At 45.0% G+C, this 18,104-nt stretch overlaps 1 protein-coding gene and 1 long non-coding RNA gene across 6 annotated transcripts; one reads left to right on the top strand and one right to left on the bottom strand.

Annotated features, from left to right (window-relative positions):
* Positions 1-9,189: 9,189 nt before the first annotated feature.
* On the top strand, positions 9,190-11,637 carry LOC120697159. 5 transcript variants are annotated; one of them, XR_005684378.1, is made up of 5 exons: positions 9,190-9,697; positions 9,762-10,034; positions 10,159-10,541; positions 10,955-11,074; positions 11,266-11,637. It is a non-coding gene; the product is annotated as an uncharacterized LOC120697159 (long non-coding RNA). The 5 variants fall into 5 exon arrangements; XR_005684379.1 differs by having other exon boundaries at positions 9,191-9,697; positions 9,796-10,034; XR_005684380.1 differs by having other exon boundaries at positions 9,192-9,697; positions 9,826-10,034.
* A 2,526-nt stretch (positions 11,638-14,163) lies between these two features.
* Positions 14,164-15,974, bottom strand: LOC120651561 (GDSL esterase/lipase At3g09930-like). Its single transcript, XM_039929085.1, has 4 exons — positions 15,836-15,974; positions 15,503-15,721; positions 14,770-15,333; positions 14,164-14,640 (listed from the first exon to the last, which is right to left on the bottom strand). The coding sequence occupies exons 1-4, from the start codon at positions 15,906-15,908 to the stop codon at positions 14,405-14,407; spliced, it is 1,092 nt and encodes a 363-aa protein (XP_039785019.1). The 5' UTR covers positions 15,909-15,974; the 3' UTR covers positions 14,164-14,404.
* Positions 15,975-18,104: the final 2,130 nt, after the last annotated feature.

The raw sequence follows: 18,104 nt of genomic DNA, 5'->3' as shown, positions 1-18,104 counted from the left end.
TCTTTCTCGATCCTGTGATTCGGAATCCTTGGTTAACTCATAACCCCAGCATGACCATGCATTTCCTGATCCGAATCACTCAAGGGGCCCAGAGATATCTCTCTCTTGTAGAGAGGGGCAAATATCATCTTGACCAACTATGTCTCACAACATGCTTCTTGACAGACCCGAAAGCCACCTTTATGACTACCCTGTTACGGTGTAGCGTTTGATGGCTCCTAAGTAAGTCGGTTCACATCTTGAGTACATACGACGATCTCTGGTCTTTGGACACAGCGTACATATTGTGTAATGAGAAATCATCATCTCTCGTGTTGGGTCAGTTCAGACTCATGTCCCACATGAGCCCACATTATTAGTTTGACATTTACGTGTCCATGACTTGTGAAACATAGTCATCAACTAATACATGTGCTAGTCTAATATCCATGTGTGTCCTCACATGAACTCCAACTAGGAACAGCTTTAGAATAACCATACAAGTAAAGAGTCTCATAGACAATTCACATAATTGTCAATCAATACAAGTTGCCTTTCATGGATATTCAAGGAACACTTCATTAATCATGAATAAAAGGAAATATGATCATCTCTATGATTGCCTCTAGGGCATATTTCCAACAGTCTCCCACTTGCACTAGAGTCAATCTAGAATGTATCTTAGACCCATTGCTCTTGTGTGCGCCTCATGCTTGGACTGCGGGAGTGGCTTTGTCAACGGATCTGAGACATTTAAATCTGTATGTATTTTGCATATCTTAATTTGACCACGTTCGATGAACTCTCGAATGAGATGAAATCGCCGCATAACGTGTTTGCTCTTCTGGTGATTCCGAGACTCCTTTGCTTGCGCAATAGCCCCACTGTTGTCACAGTAAAGGTCCAGCAGACTAGACGCATTTGGAAACACACCAAGCTCAATAAGGAACTTTCTTATCCAAACACCTTCCTTCGCAGCTTCCGAAGCTGCGATGTACTTGGCTTCCGTTGTAGAATCGGCCACGGTCTCCTACTTGGAACTCTTCCAGCTTACAGCACCACCATTCATTGTGAACACATAACCTGATTGAGACTTTGAATCGTCTTTGTCGGTTTGGAAACTAGCATCAGTGTAACCCGTTACAACGAGCTCCTCCTCACCTCCATAGACAAGAAACACATCCTTAGTTCTTCTCAAGTACTTAAGAATGTTTTTCACAGCTGTCTAGTGACCTTCACCTGGATCAGACTGGTATCTGCTCGTAACACTTAGAGCATAAGAAACATCTGGGTGTGTACTTATCATTGCATACATAATATATCCAATTGCTGAGGCATATGCAACTTTGCTCATGCGCTCTCGCTCATCAGTCGTCGTAGGACACTGAGTCTTGCTAAGATGTATGCCATGTGACATAGGCAAGAACCCTTTCTTTGCCTCTTCCATGTTGAACCGCTTCAACACTTTGTCAATGTAAGTATCTTGGCTTAATCCTATAAGCCTCTTTGATCTATCTCTATAGATCTTGATGCCCAGTATGTATGCTACTTCTCCTAAATCCCTCATCGAAAAACTATTTTTCAGTGAAGTCTTTACAGACTCAAGCATAGGAATATTATTTCCAATCAGCAGTATGTCATCTACATACAAGATTAGAAATGCAACAGAGCTCCCACTTTTCTTCTTGTAAACACAAGCTTCTTCTTCATTTTTAATGAAGCCAAACCCTTGGACTACTTCATCAAAATGAATATTCCAACTCCAAGATGCTTGCTTTAATCCATAAATGGATTTTTGAAGCTTGCATATCTTTCTAGCATTGGTCGGATCGACAAAACCCTCGGGCTGCATCATATACACGTCATCGGTTAGATTTCCATTGAGGAAAGCTGTTTTAACATTCATCTGCCATATTTCATAATGGAAATATGCAGCAATAGCTAGAATAATCCGAACAGATTTAAGCATCGCTACGGGCGAGAAAGTCTCGTCGTAGTCAACTCCTTGAACTTGTCGAAAATCTTTTGCGACAAGTCGAGCTTTATAGATGTGAATATTTCCATCCATATCTTTCTTCTTCTTATAGACCCATTTGCACTCTATGGTTCTCACACCATCAGGCGGGTCTATCAAGTTCCAAACTTGATTTTCCTTCATGGATTCTATTTCGGATTTCATGGCATCTTGCCATCTCTCGGAGTCAAGGTCTGTCATCACCTCTGCATATGTCGCAGGCTCATCATTGTATAACAATAATAATTCCCGTGTTGCGCGGAGCCTTGCTGACCTTCGTGGTTGCGGAGGTGCTTCTGTTTCCATAGGCATCTCAACTTGTTCAGCTACATTAGCGTCACTTGTAGAGTCTTATCCTATTGGCTCATCTCGAACTTCTTCGAGTTGCACCGTTCTTCCACTTTTCTCTCCTTTGAGAAACTCTTTCTCTAGGAAAACTCCGTTCCGAGCGACAAACACTTTGCCCTCAGATCGATTGTAGAAGTAATACCCTAAGGTCTCCTTTGGGTATCCCACGAATATGCACTTATCCAATTTGGGTGCAAGCTTGTCAGACTGGAGTCATTTGACAAATGCTTCACAGCCCCAAATTTTAGAAAAGACAAACTGGGAGACTTGCCAGTCCATATTTCATATGGTGTCTTGTCTACGGATTTTGACGGCACCCTGTTCAGTGTGAAAGCTACTATTTCTAGAGCGTAACCCCAAAACGATAACGGTAGGTCTGACTGGCTCATCATTGATCGAACCATGTCCAACATAGTTCGATTACGTCGCTCAGACACACCGTTTCTCTAAGGTGTTCTAGGCGGCATAAGTTGTGGAACAATTCCGCAACTCTTTAGATGATTGCTAAACTCGTGGCTCAGATATTCGCCTCCACGATCAGATCGTAAAGCTTTAATTTTCTTGCCACACTGATTTTCAACTTCACTCTGAAATTCTTTGAACTTTTCAAAAGTTTCAGACTTATGCTTCATCAAGTAGACATAGCCATATCTACTCAAGTCATCAGTGAAAGTTATGAAGTATTGGAATCCACCTCTAGCAATCGAGCTCATTGGTCCACATACATCAGTATGTATGAGTTCCAGCAAGTCCGATGCTTTCTCTGAAAACCTGTGAATGGCGTCTTGGTCATCTTGCCCAGCAAACAAGCTTCGCATGTCTCGTATGATTCAAAATCAAACGAAGTTAGAAGTCCATCCGCATGGAGCTTCTTCATGCATTTCTCGCTTATATGACTGAGACGACAATGCCACATGTAGGTAGGATTCAAATCAGTAAGCCGAGGCCTTTTAGCAATTATATTACAGATAGGTGAATCATCAAGATTTAGAATAAATAGCCCATTCTTAATGGACGCCAGAGCCACAAACATGTTATTCTTAGAGATCACACAACCATTGTTTTCACTCGCAAAAGAATAACCATCCTTCATCAGACATGAAGGAGACACAATGTTTCGACTCAAACTAGGAACAAAATAACAATTACTAAGCTCCAAGACAAATCCTGATGGTAGGTGAAGTTGCATCATCCCGACGGCCACAGCAGCAACTCTTGCATTATTACCGACGCGGAAGTCAACTTCTCCTCTTTCAACTCTTCTACTCTTTGTCATTCCCTGCATCGAATTGCATATATGAGCAACCGATCCGGTATCAAATACCAAGGAATTAACATAAGAGTCAGCGAGAAATATTTCTGTAATATGAACAACAAGCGTACCCGAGGTGGAAGAACGGTTCTTCAACGAGGTGAGGTACAGCTTGCAATTCCTCTTCCAGTATCCTTTCTCGTGACAATGAAAGCACTCATTATCTGCAGCTGGTCCAGGTTTAGCCTTGAGTGCAGGGTTTGGCTTAGGGTTCGCAACCTTAGCCTTGCCCTTCTTCTTCCAAGAAGACCCTTTCTTCTTGAAGGTAGGCTTATTCTGGACAGCCATCATCACATGGCCGCTGCTTGTGCTCTTCTTTATGTCACACTCTGCTGTCTTGAGCATGCCACACAGTTCATTCAAGCCCTTTTCAGCCCCGTGCATATGGTAGTTCGAGATGAAGTTCCCATAGCTCAGCGGTAAAGAAGCGAGAATGAAATCAGTGGCCAACTCTTGGCCAAGTTGGAAGCCCAGCTTCTCCAACCTCTGTGTGTAACCAACCATCTTGATTACATGCGGACCCACTGCAGCGCCTTCTGCCAGCTTGCTCTCGACAAAGGCCTTGGACACATTGAACCTTTCAGTCCTGGCCTGAGTTTGAAACATGTCCTGAAGCGCCACGTTCATATCGTGTGCCTCATGGTTTGTCTCGAACTGCATCTGTATGTCAGGTTCCAAGCAAGCAAGCATAAGGCAGCTTATTTCAAGGTTGTTATCACAAGCCTTTCTGTAAGCTATCTTTTCCTCAGCAGGTGCATCATCAGCAGGCTCTTCTGGTAATGGGGTATCTAGAACATCTTCCTTTTTCTCTGCCTTGAGAACAATTCTCAGGTTGCGGATACAATCCGTATAGTTAGTCCCATTCAGTTTGTCCTTCTCAAGGACCGAACGCAATGAAAAGGATTGGGTGTTATTGCGGACCATGATCTACAACAAAATAATAATGCAAAATACTAAGACAAACATATTCATGATGGAGTAAATCATATTAAACAATTTAATAGAATCTACTCCCACTAAAATCAATATCCCTCCATTGATTCTTAGTGATTCAAGACCCACAACTATCAAGTCGACTAGTGAGCTTTAGCATCACCGCTAGAGGACAAGGTAAATCGGTAAGCAACTCTTTGCTAATCATATCTCATATGACTCTTGTTGTTGGGTGACATCTCATGTCTCGGCGCCCAACCTTTATGCCCCAAGGTCCTTAACTGTTAAGCTAACCTTGTCAAGCTAACCAAACCTTATGCGTGTAAGTATCCGATACGAACCTGTCTAGCCAAGGAAAACTGGTGGCACCCTAATTTCATAGACCCACCACCAATCATACAAGGCATGTGACAGTGCAAGGTTTAGTTGGTAGGGCATGATAGCTCAAAATTTGTGAGGGATCGTTCTACTTCTACTCTGACGCACGTAGTAGTAAAACCTCAAGAACGGCAAGCACATAATTGTGAATCAGTATGACCCTTGTTCTTTTGGTAATCTCCATCTCCATGTACATGTGCACCATCCTTCATGTGATGAAAACTCCAAGAACTAGAACTTGCTATTACACCTAATAGCTAGTAAATAAAATTACATTCACAACTTGGATCATCACAGGTTGGCACGCAGGCCATTACATCAAATGCAATAATTCATATGCCTCCAGCCGAATTGTCATAATCACGACACGTAGGTCATGGAACAATTACACACATGCATCACATACACATAGGGGTCATACCGATCACAAAACCTGCAAAATAGAGTTATGCGATTCCGACGTCTGAACTTAAAATGCCAAAACTCTAACTTCTGGGCCGAATTTCGCAAATCTAAATTTCGCGAAAACAGAATTTCTGTTCTGAACCAAGCCTAACTTTTTCTGTAGATACAAATTGATATAAAATTCGCCTAAATCCGAGTTCGTATGCAAAAGTTATGACTGTTTTACTGTAAAATACGCTTTTGCAACAAAACGGAATTCGCAGTAGATCCAATCTACTGCCCTATGCATCTGGCTTATGCCCTAAGTTTCGATTCAACCAATCATATTGATCTCCAACCGCAGCGACCGGGTTTATGTGCATCACTTAACTCCGATGGCGGAAAACCGACCGGTAGGAGTATGTCGTTGCACAACCTTCGCAGCTAGTTTAAGAAACTGGGTCATATATCGATCTGAAACTACGCATATCTCTATATGCACATATCAGAATCTATAACGAGGCAGCACTGGCTCTGATACCACTGTAGGGATATGGGGACGGAAAACAAAATTTTTTACCCCATAACCAGAAACTACTGCTGTTATAGATCACGAGATTACCACTAGACGCGCGGATGCGGAACTTCTGTCGCGCGTCGATGTAGTCGAACAGATGGAAGCCGGCAGTGCAGTTGCGAGAATCTCCTCACGTGCGGCTCGTCCTTGCGCAGCAGATGCGGCACCTCCAAGGTATCCACACGTACAGGAAGAAGCATCGCGATCTGGACTGCTAGGTCCGCGAGGGCGACATAGGGCTTGGCGCACAGGAAGGGCGGCTACTGTTCACGCGTGGTACTGTTCATGCGCGGCTACTGTAGCGGGGCTACTATTCACATGAATAGTGAACCGCTAGGGTTTTTAGGCGCCCCCTTCTCTGTTTATGTAGCCCCTTAGGTGTGCTGCCTTGGGCCCCACCTTGGGTGCCCCCTTTTGGGCATAAATGGCCCATTAGTTCACCTAAGCCCAGTCTAATTCGGATCTCATCCTTATCAGGCTTCTTTTCCTTAAGTGTGTGACCCTATGGGTTCACATGCGAATAGACATGGTCTGAGTACTCTTACTCGTCCCAATAGTAGACAGCGGCCTCTAGTAAAACGTGTCAACTCCTATACGCACGCAAAGATCATATCAGACGAGCCGTCACAATGTCATATACATATTGTTCCTTTTGCCTCACGATATTTGGTCTAGCTCCAAGCCAACCGCTCTTTCTCAATCCTGTGATTCGGAATCCTTGGTTAACTCTTAACCCCAGCATGGTCATGCATTTCCTGATCCGAATCACTCGAGGGGCCCAGAGATATCTCTCTCTTGTAGAGAGGGGCAAATACCATCTTGACCAACTATGTCTCACAGCATGCTTCTTGACAGACCCGAAAGCCACCTTTATGACTACCCTATTACGGTGCAGCGTTTGATGGCTCCTAAGTAAGTCGGTTCAAATCTTGAGTACATACGACGATCTCTGGTCTTAGGACACAGTGTACATATTGTGTAATGAGAAATCATCATCTCTCGTGTTGGGTCAGTTCAGACTCATGTCCCACATGAGCCCACATTATTAGTTTGACATCTACATGTCCATGACTTGTGAAACATAGTCATCAACTAATACATGTGCTAGTCTAATATCCATGTGTGTCCTCACATGAACTCCAACTAGGAACAGCTTTAGAATAACCATACAAGTAAAGAGTCTCATAGACAATTCACATAATTGTCAATCAATACAAGTTGCCTTTCATGGATATTCAAGGAACACTTCATTAATCATGAATACAAGAAAATATGATCATCTCTATGATTGCCTCTAGGGCATATTTCCAACATCATATACACAATTCAATTAGTTTTGTGTTAGGAATAAAAAATCGCAACATACATCGTGTACAAGCCAAGTCAATGTATGACTTGATATAGTCGGTGTTTATGGTACACTGATTGGTTGAGTTCTTTCCTCAGAAAGTTTTACTCTCAACAACTATCGTTGCTTAGGTGTGATCGCATTAAAAATCCTAAATGGATTTTGTATCATCTCGGATCACACTGCTAATCATGCAATCATTTTATGATGGATCATGAGATGAAGATTTGGGCAACACCAAGTCAGGCTTAAGTCTACAACTTAAGCATTCACAATAGTCTACCAATATCAAATGATATTGGATGATCGTATCCATCAACTCTTATGGTTGTTTATTCCCAAAACATGTATTCTGACCCCAAGATTAAACCCTAGTACCGATAAAGAGCTCATGTATTATGCAAGTTGCAACAGGCCTGATATTGCATTTGCAGATACTTGCAAGCCCAAATAGCACTACTCCAGTAATGTCTTATCAACGGGAGTCAGGGATATCAATGGATATCTATATGGTACTAAAGGCTTTTAACTTGTCATTGGATGAGTTAAACATGATCATAGAGGGATATGAAGATACTGCTCAACTAATCCCCATTAATGCATATCATAGACTGATATTTTTGTGGTACAATTCTCATAGGAGTTGTCATAGACTCTAATGAATATTCCACGTACCATTCTGAAATCGAACATGTGCATGTAAGATTCCATCGAGTGGTTAATTGTGATTTTATCACATCACTAACCTTATCTATCAAGATAAGATCACTTGTATTGCTTGGATGTAAACAGGCTATATGATAGTAATATTACACTATTACTCATAAAGTGGTTTATCCTCATGTATTGTGATACATTCGAGGAACAAACCTCTTGCAAATTAAATATGTGATTACTTCACAAAGTCTCTACCATATTTCACACTTGCAAAGTGTTCATCGAATCGGTATATGTTGACTTTGTAGTTTGCAAGATTCAGGGGAGTCTCTTCGTGATTATAACCTGTTAAGTACCATATTGCACTCTTTTCTTTTTGTGAGTTTTTCCCTCAGGGTTTCTCATATAAAATTTTTAATGAGACAATATCAATACAAGAACATACATGTGGTGTCTCCTATTTTTCCCCACAAGGGTTTTTTAAGGAAGATATCCAAGGTGTATAATGTCATATCCTCTCCTCCACAAGGGGTCGTTTAGAGGGTATCAAAGACATACATTGCTCTCTAAAATCTTATGGATTTGTGATCGAGCAATAGCAATATATGCCATATCATTTTCTCCTAATTTTTTCCAATGGGTTTTGAAGGAGTTTTAGTGGCATATACACATATACATTTCCTCATTTTTCCCACAGAGTTTTGGAGGAACTAGTCTTTTTATTGATCTCGAGATCGGATTCGATCAAAGGGGAGTGTTGGAAATAAAAAGGGTGATCTCACCGGTGATTCAAATAAGATGAAGACTAACTGCTCCCGCGCTCTGCTCATGGTCAAACACTATGTTCATGTCCAGAACGTGGACATCATGCATGGCACGATCCCATGATCGTATAGTGGGGGAGTTTGAGCGGGAAAACGGAAACATATTTGATTGTCATTTGTAGTCTATGAATACCCCCAATGATTAATGGAAAGGCTGCCCATTTACTCTACATACTTGTGTTCTTTGTGTTCATCACATTGCAAATTACACTCACAACAAAAAGAATGAATACTTGTGTTCTTTGTGTTCATCACATTGCAAATTACACTCACAACAAAAAGAATGAAGTGAGTCTACCTCTTCCATGGGTCTGCCTCCCGTGGGTCTGCCTCCACTCCGTGCCCTCTCCGTGCGTCGCTTCCCCACTCGCAAGCTCCGCCCCCTCCCCCCTCCCGCCCACCCCCCACCACCCCCACCCCACGTCTCTCGACGGTTACTCCTCACACGCGCGCCCCTCCTCCGCCGACCCCAGCCCCCGCGCCCCTCCTCCGTCGCCCCGCGCTCGGCGCCGCCGCTCTCGCCCTGGACCCGCGCTCCTCCGGCCCGCCGACCCGCGCGCCCCTCCTTCTCCGGTCCGGCCCGCGCTCTTCTCTCTGCCGGCCAGCGCTCCGCCAGCTCGGCGCCGCGCCCTGGTCCGCGCTCCTCCAGCCCCTGCGCCACCGAGCCGCGCGCCCCTCCTTCTCCGTCGCCACCGCTTCGCCGCTGCTTCATCGCCGCAACGACACGACCGGAGCAGAAAGCGGCAACGGTGGACGATGCTCTTGCACACCCGCCTACGTAGGCGTCACCGCGTCAGGCCGTCAGCGCGGTGCCCCAAGGAGCGGCTCCCGCGGAGGCGACATCCAGGCGGCCAGGCCCCAAGGTAGCGGCCGGGGGCGCTTCCCCAAGAAACAGAGCTGGCATATGCGCGGCACAGGCGGCGGCGGCGGCGGCGTTCGCTAGGTATGGTGTTGTCGCTCATGTGCTCCTTCTTGGATTGAGGATTCAATGTGTTTTCTGTTTCCAGTCTCAATTAGGTGGATTCTCGAGGAGAATCCCAGTGTGCATTACTTCCATTTTTTGGACAGCAGCTTGGAAGGGCGCTGGCAGCACATGTGGATGGTCCACGCCATTGGCTGCCGGCAACAAGGCCAAGCAAGGTGGCCAACTCGACACACTCTAGCTTTACCTACAAGGAATTGCAAGAACGACTGTCTTGCGAGCAATGAAAAGTCATCACACAACCACGTTTCCTGCATTGCTTGCAATGTGTTTGGTAAAATCTGTATACTCTAACTCGGTAAGCCCCCACAGTCATGTCCCATGCAATCTTTTATTTTAATGCTGGAAGGACAAAAAATTCCATCTTTTCCTGATTGCTTGGTTGTAGTAACAAAAATTCCTGTGCTTTTTTGCTGTTGCAGTCACCCAGTGCATCGTTACGGTTTGGAGCTTTGTAACTTTTCTAAAGGTTACATAATTCCTTTTATTTTAGTACGCTAAAATCAATCTATCCATCATATTTGTTTGCCAAACCTAAATATTCTGCCATCAGAACAGGTGTGAGTACGGGCATGTGCTTGTCCATTTGAAGGTGATATTACCTCTTATCTGTCAGCTCTGTTGTGGTGTCAGAAAGCAAAGATTCAACATACTAAGTGATGTGTTCTTGATTCTGAAATTACAGTCTTACATGCAAGTAGCTCTACACATTTTGTTGATCACTGAAGAATCATTCTACACATTTCGTTACAGCAATCTGTAGCTGCAGATGAAGACAAGCGATGATGCTTGTGTGCTGACGCAGGTATTCCTACTTATATGCTTCTCCATTGCAACTAATATTTGAGTGGCATGCTTTATGGTAATATCACAGTTTGACCATTGTACTGCATTGAGAGGTCCTATTTAAATTTTCAGATTACCAGTTCTATCGATTGGTTATATCATCTAAGTAGCACGGGTACTATACTTGAGATACCAATCTGAGACTATAATTCTTATTTCTTTATCAATTATAGATGAATGCAAATTTAGTTGTTTCAATTTGTTGTGATGTTTTCATTCTTTTTAAATGTCTCGTTCTATTGATGGCATATCTTGGCATATGGAGAATGGATCACAATATGTTTCCACATATTATATGCATTGCATGAGTTGAAAACCAACAACCAGCTACTGAAATTGTATCGATCTGAATAAATTTATTTCAAGTCGCAGGCTGCACTTTCCTTTTTGTGGACAAATTGGAGATATAATCTTCAGAGATGAAAAGTAGATCAAGGCATCAAGACCATGAAGAAAGGAAAAATAAGAAAAGGAAAAAAAAGGGGGGCAAAGGTATATGAAAGGATTACAATTTGTCATTTACATTTTTTAAAAGCATTCTATCCTTGTTCTGGAAGGCACGTAGTTCATTTTTGCTGAATAGCTATTAGAACAGCTACAGTATTTGCCATATGCATGCTTCGTAGAACTAGGTTTCACAATAACAAATGAAGTTCTTGTAAAGTTATATGTGAATCTACTAGCTTACAATGTCAATCCCGAAAGAGAGATGTTCAGAGTCATGCGGTGCTTACCCAACAGGAGGCTCTGGAAGCATACTTGGTGGCTCTGTTCAAGGAAACAAAACTGTGCGTCATCCACACCAACTGCCCAAGGGCATTCAGATGTCTAGGTGGATCAACGTGAGAGGGCTTAGGTTCTCAGCTATCCTATCCTAGGATATTAAGGATCCAAATGATGCTATGAAATTAATCTGTATAAATGATGTACTCTCTTGGTCAAATCTTTATTCTCTGGACTGTTTAGACTTTCACGTCCATGGATTCAGTAATATGACATGATTTGCTCTTGTACCGTACCCAAAACAAATCCACTTTGTCAATACCCTTTCAGAAGTTATAAATTTTCCTTTTCATTGCCTAGGAATCTAGGCTTGTTTTTTTGTAACAAATTATCTGCTCTTGTATACCCATATAAAATGTACCAGTTCGAAGAATACCCATATAAAATGTGTTGATCCGTGTATTGTTCTTGGTCAGGAAAAATAGTGTGTTCTGTGAATCGGAAAAACACTTGTACTGAAATAATACTATGGCACTTTAGCTATCAATAGGACCAATGTATATTTTATTTTTCTGCTGTACGATACAATATAAGTGCTATGATGCAATAACATTAATTGAATTTTAGTTTGAAATCTGCATTTATTAACAGTTATTATGGTTGGCATCATATTCATGATTTCTGATTGACCAAATAAATTAGAAAAAAGTTCATTTTTAACCATCCAACTCCTATCTCGGTTTGGTTATGGCCATTGAACTCCAAAACCGGGTATCTTTGGCCACTAAACTATGAAAACCGTTCATTTTTTACCATCCGGCTGTTTTGGTAGTCGGTTTTGCTGACGTGGCTGACACGTGGCAGTGGGGCCCACATGTCAGGCCATTTTCCTCTCTTCCCTCTCTTCGAGCCCCTGCTCGTGGCTCCCGGAGGCGCGGCGTGGCGACCGGAGCCCGGCTCCTCCTGGCGGTGGCCCACTCTCCTCCTCCTATCTCTCGCGGCCATGCGGTGAGCCCGGCGAGGTTGGCGTGTGCGGTAGGAGCGGCGTGGCCGCTGCCGGCCCAAGCTCCTCCACTGGCGTGTTGTGGAGGCGCCTGCTGTCGGCCGCTGCCTGCTGCCCGCGGCAGCGCCCTGCTCCGGAGGTGGGGGAGCAAGCCTCGTCGCCTAACCCCGTCCAGCACACGCGCACATGCGAGCGCCACCGCCGCAACAGTCGCACCCTGCCGCCATTCGTCCAAATTCTCCCAAACCACCTCGCCCTCTTTCAATTACTCGCGCGTGGAGCTTCCTTGTGGCCTCCCTGACCCATCCCGGTTGGCCATGCGCTGAGCCTCTGCCCACCGGCCATCCACCCACCGCGGCCGCCATGGATGAGCCGCCGAGATCGTTGCCGACCACCTGCAGCCCGTGTGCCTGGACGCCAACGGGCGCACATGATGCACCCGGCCTCGCTGAAGCGCCCTAGCCGGCCCTTAGCTTCCCAGCCACCGCCCTCGCCGTCGCCGGTGAGCCCAAGCTCCATGGCCGCCGCACGGCATGTCGTGCGTGGAGGAAGCAAGGAGGAGGCGGTAAAGCCAGCACCAGCGGGAGGGAGCAGGGGAGGGGGCGGCGTGGCCCCATGGCTCGCCGGCGGGAGCGAGCAGGGGAGGGTGCAGCTCGCCAGCGGGAGAGAGCAAGGGGGTCCGGTGGTTGCCGGCGGCGGAGGTAGGAGAAAAGAAAGAGGGAGGAGAAAAGAAAGAGAAGTAGGAGAGAGGATGGTTGACAAGTGGGGCCACTACCATGTGGCGTCCACGTCAGTGAAACCGGCCACCAAAACAGCCCGATGGTAAAAAAAAATGAATGGTTTTCATAGTTGATTGGTTGAAGATACCTGGTTTTAGAGTTTAATGGCCAAAACCAAATCGAGGCAATAGTTGGATGGTCAAAAATTGACTTTTTCCAATAAATTAATAATTGGATATTCGCCCATACTGTCCACGTCTTTTATGTCCTCACAGTCCAGGTAGGGGCATTGGTGAATATTGATGGAAAAAAAATTGGTTGAGTATGGTGGCTATTGTAACACATCTCCAATGATAAGCATGGTGAGTAAGCTATCGCCTGTTGATATTGGTTAACTGATTATGTGTCTATGTCAATAGCAATCTCTATGTTGCATTTTGGTTGAATACTTAATATGGATACCCGCTTGGTTGTTTGATTTGCATCACGATTTGTCTCCATATACTTGTTTTGTTCGCGTTAAAAAGAATTTGACTCCCGTAGCAACGCACGGGTATTTAACTAGTAACAAGGAGAAAAAGGATGTTGAAAGAATCAACAGATAAACGAGTGGACCCTAAAATTTCTGTAGAGGAGGTGAAGAAAATGAAAAGACAGTTTGTGAAGGAGGAGCTGAGTGCAGAAAAGTCAGGCGCTTACGCGTGGGGGCAGTTTATCAGCGACAAAAACAGAGACAGAGGCTCAGGCAGGGCAGCCACCAGATCAAAACAGCACAAAAGTTAGGAGCTGTGTGACCAAACGGATAAAAAATCGAATGCTGAACACCCAGGTGTCAAAGCTTTCCTCACAGAGAGTTCTCAAAATACATGCTAACCGACTAGCTAGCACTAGAAAACCTAAAACCACCTTTTTCCCCCCTAAAAATCCTCTCAATACTTATTTTTTATCAAATTAATTTTAATTACTGATATCTAAGCAACTAACCACTAGGAGTTGTTTCCACTCCCACGAGATTGCTGATATGATTTGAACTAACCCCGCGGAACCCTTCTTGTTGCGGCAAAGGCTAGCTGTTGAGGGAACTAACCCCTACATGCACGGAAGCAAACCGAGATCTCTAGGCTATGCATCATATTGAGAACTCAATAATAACCAATGATTCGATGAACAAGATGTCTATTAATTCATTGCAACCTGATCGATCCATGGATAATCCAACAGATGACGACTCGCCATTGACGGAAGAAACTACCTTGCTAACACATGACAACTAATTGATAATATGCATGGCACGAGCCAGCTATAGTGCCAAACCTTAACCTAGAACAGACGACTCAAAGAGCACCGGAAGAGGCCAACCCATGCCTGCTAGCATAACTAGTAGGTAATGTGGAGGAAATCCTTGATGTCCTTTTCCAGCTGCCCCATGACGGCCTCCCATCCAGCCTGAGTGGGGTGCACGTCGTCCCAGAAGAAGTACTTCTCAGGGTGGGAGCAGACGCTGTACAGGGCGCCTCCGTCCTCGTCCACCTGCCCGCAGTAGCCATTTGGGTCGAAGCTGTAGCAACATGGCTTCAGTTTGTTCTTGATGAACTGCTTTGCCACCTGCGGGACTGCATACACACAAAACATATATGATGTATATCTATGATGCTTGCTCTGTTTACATACAGTTAAGTAATAAGGATAATATATATTTTCATAGATAGATAATGATGCTTAATTGTGATTGCAGCACGTACTATCCTGGGGATCAGATGGATCGACGATGTTGGTGAAAGCCCGGTGGAGGTTGAGAAGGTAGACATTTTCGCTGCTCAAAGCATTCAGCTTCTCCGCGAGGTCGCTGTTGTGGAACAATGCGGCCAGGTTGCCGCGGCCCATGCATTCGGTGTAGTTGGACGGCCTGGTTTGCCATGGCGTGCAGGCCATCGGGTGCAGGGTGTTGACGAGGACCCTAGTCACACCTAGCTTCCGCAGCCGCTCCACGCCCCTGGCGATCTCACCTGTCACGTTCCCGATGAAGTCGAGGATCTCGCTCTCGCCGCTCATGTTGGCGACGCGCGCGTAGTCGTTGCCGGAGATGGCCACCAGCGCGACGGACTCCTTGAGCTGCCATTTCCCGATGTCCCCACCGTCGAGCATCTTTTTGAAGGAGTCGATCTGCTGGGCTAGGGTCGGCGCCTTGCGCGGCACCTCGAACACGCCGGCACCGCCCACGGCGAAGTTCACGCCGAACTTGTCCCCGTTGTTCTCTTTCGTATCCCTGTAGGTCTCGGGGGCCACGGTGCGCCCCAGAATCTTTGCTGCAACACCATGCATGACGAATTCAGTCATAAATACATTCACTAGTTATTAGGAATTACGAATGACCGCCGACGGTCCAAATGCAAGTGATCGGGATAGATCTTACTATCAACAATATCATAACAATATAATTAATTAATGTAGTTTGAACTTATATATTATAATTACCGATGAAATCCGATTGAACAAAGCCGTTGGAGAAGCGCCCGGTTGGATCCTGGAGAAGCCCATGGGAGCTGCCGTAGGGTTTGTACCACTGACGGGTAACTTGGCTCAAATTTGCCTTGGGGAAGTTCCCGGTGTCGGCGAAGGAGTCGCCAAACACGAACAGCCCATTGTACCAGTGGAAGCTGCCCGAGGTCCGAGCAGACTCAACGTGCGAGGCAGCTGATAAGGACCCGTGCGCCCATGCGTGCGTGCAAAAGCAAATGACGTTAGGAACCAGATGATAAACGATGAACAAATACTACATAGATGAAAAACGCGGCAGGCATGCATCACCATTTAGGATGACGATGAGGCAGATCGTAGATGAAAGGAGCTGGATGGCAGCAGGGAGCCTGATGATGGCCATCGTACGACTAAGCTAGTGGCGACGACGGCGTGGGCAGAGATGTGGCAGAGAGGGAGGGCGACGGCGGCGTGGAGCTCGGGAGAAGGCGGCTGCGGGGCTGCGGGGATATATAGGTGGCCGGCTCTGCCTTGTTAGTTTGGATAAGCTTGGGCTGCCTGCGTGTGTTTCTGTTTCTGTTTTGTTTTTTTGAGAGCTAGCATTTCTGTTTTGATTTTGATCAGAGCCTGACGCGCGCGTAGAGTTCGCGATCAACTCCGTGATCGTCTCCTGAAAAATAGCACATATCCTGGCCTGCTCACGCGAGGCTGGGTGACGGACTCACGCCGCCGCTGCGCAGGTCTGCCAAGGTGCTGGGTGGCAAGCCGTCGACCTAAGAGATTGCTCACATGTTTAGATGTGATCGGCCGTCGATATTAATTAATTTCTTATTGAAATAGGTCACGTATATGATGAATGATGTTGGAACGTATCGTACTTAGGGGTGGTAATGGGCCATGGCCCTAATGGCCTCTTCACAGCCCAATAAAGCCCTTAAAATTTTTAGTTCAAAAATACATATGTTTAGAGCCCGGTCTTTTTAGGACCCGATCCTTAGATTTTCTAGTTCAAAATGTTGGGCCCTTTACCACCCCTAATCGTACTATCTTTTGCTCTTAAGAAATAAGAGATCGGCTTTTTGTTGTTGAGTGGATTGTGCATTATGTTGCTGCGAAAAGGTTGCCCCCTTTTGTAATTGATTTTTGTTACAATGAGAATCGTTTCACACTCTATAATTCAACTATATATATATATATATATATATATATATATATATATATATATCAAACGGATTGGTCTTGCAAGTTGCAACAAGCGACATGTATTGGGCATTGTAAAATCAAAATTTCGTATACAACAAGTAGTACAACAGCTCTATGTTCGGAGGACATTTAATAAATAAGTAATCATATTATTCTCTCTACACAAGTGATAAGCATGTCAAATTATTATATTATTAGAGAAAAAGTCATGTCGTAACAGAAACCTTCTGATTATTGAACTAGTTAGTATTCATTTAGCTATGGCACTTCCTATGTTTGGTTCGAGCATCTCCAAAAGGCTAGCTAAATCCCACTCTTCATATTGTCATTTATCTATCCATTTTGGCAGTCTTCAATCTCCATATGTCCCAACATCCTTTCCTGTCACCGCTGCCCATCCCCGCTACCTGTCCCCGCCATCCCTTGCCCGTCCGCCGCCCCTTCCCGCTATCCTTTCCCGCCATCACTCCTTGCTGCCCTCCGGTGGAGGCGGCCCCCGGCAGTGCGGCGAGCGAGCTGGCGCGTGCAGCAATGGAGCAGCTCAGGTTGGGCTGCACGCGGGCCTGCTCGGAGCTTCCAGCTGTGGTAAAGAACGGCCCTCCATTTACGGGAAGTTGGCGATCTTGGGGAGGATCGGATTGTTGGGTTGATCATGTCGGTGATGATGTCGGCATTAAGATAATGACAGCTAAGTGATAATTATGTCGGCGATGATGTCGGCATTAAGATAATGACAGCTAAGTGATAAGCTGTCAGTAAGTAAGTCCAAATTAGACTTTTGCCTTTGATTGGAAGGCTCTAGGCAACCCCACAAGGTGCTGTCCCCCTGTGGTGCTGTGCTTATAAATATGAGGGATGAGATGCCTCTAAAGGGGCTAACCCAAGAGAGCTAATGAACTTCTCCCCAAAATCCTAGCTGCCCAATTCCAGCACAACACAGAAACCACAGGAAGGGCACTCCACCCTTTTCTCTGTACCCTAAACATGAGCAGAAAAAGCACAGAGGAAGAACAAAGGTGATGGATGAGCAGAAGACCAAGGTATAAGCCTAATTCTATATCTATGTGTGGTTCTAGTCTTGAGCTAGATGATCCTGCACATCTAACAATGGCACCAGAGCCACCTAGCCTCAAGATTGAACCCACTCAAGTGTTAATTTCATGAAAAATAATCAGTTCGTGTTAAAATAAGGTGTTCTTGCCCTTAGTTTATGTTCTGTGCAAGTTATTCATGTCCAATATTATGAGTTATTCATGTTGTTCATCACAATTAAGCTAAGATTATGTCTCTGTTAGCCCTAAATCCCTAAGTTCTTTGGTCTAATCATTCCCAAATGGCTCTAGGGTTTCGGATTGAACAAGAACAAGTGGGAAATTAGATGAATTAAGTAAACCCT

The sequence above is a fragment of the Panicum virgatum genome, chromosome 1K (assembly GCF_016808335.1).
Source record: "Panicum virgatum strain AP13 chromosome 1K, P.virgatum_v5, whole genome shotgun sequence".
Taxonomy (NCBI): domain Eukaryota; kingdom Viridiplantae; phylum Streptophyta; class Magnoliopsida; order Poales; family Poaceae; genus Panicum; species Panicum virgatum.
This window is presented reverse-complemented; position numbering and strand designations above follow the sequence as displayed.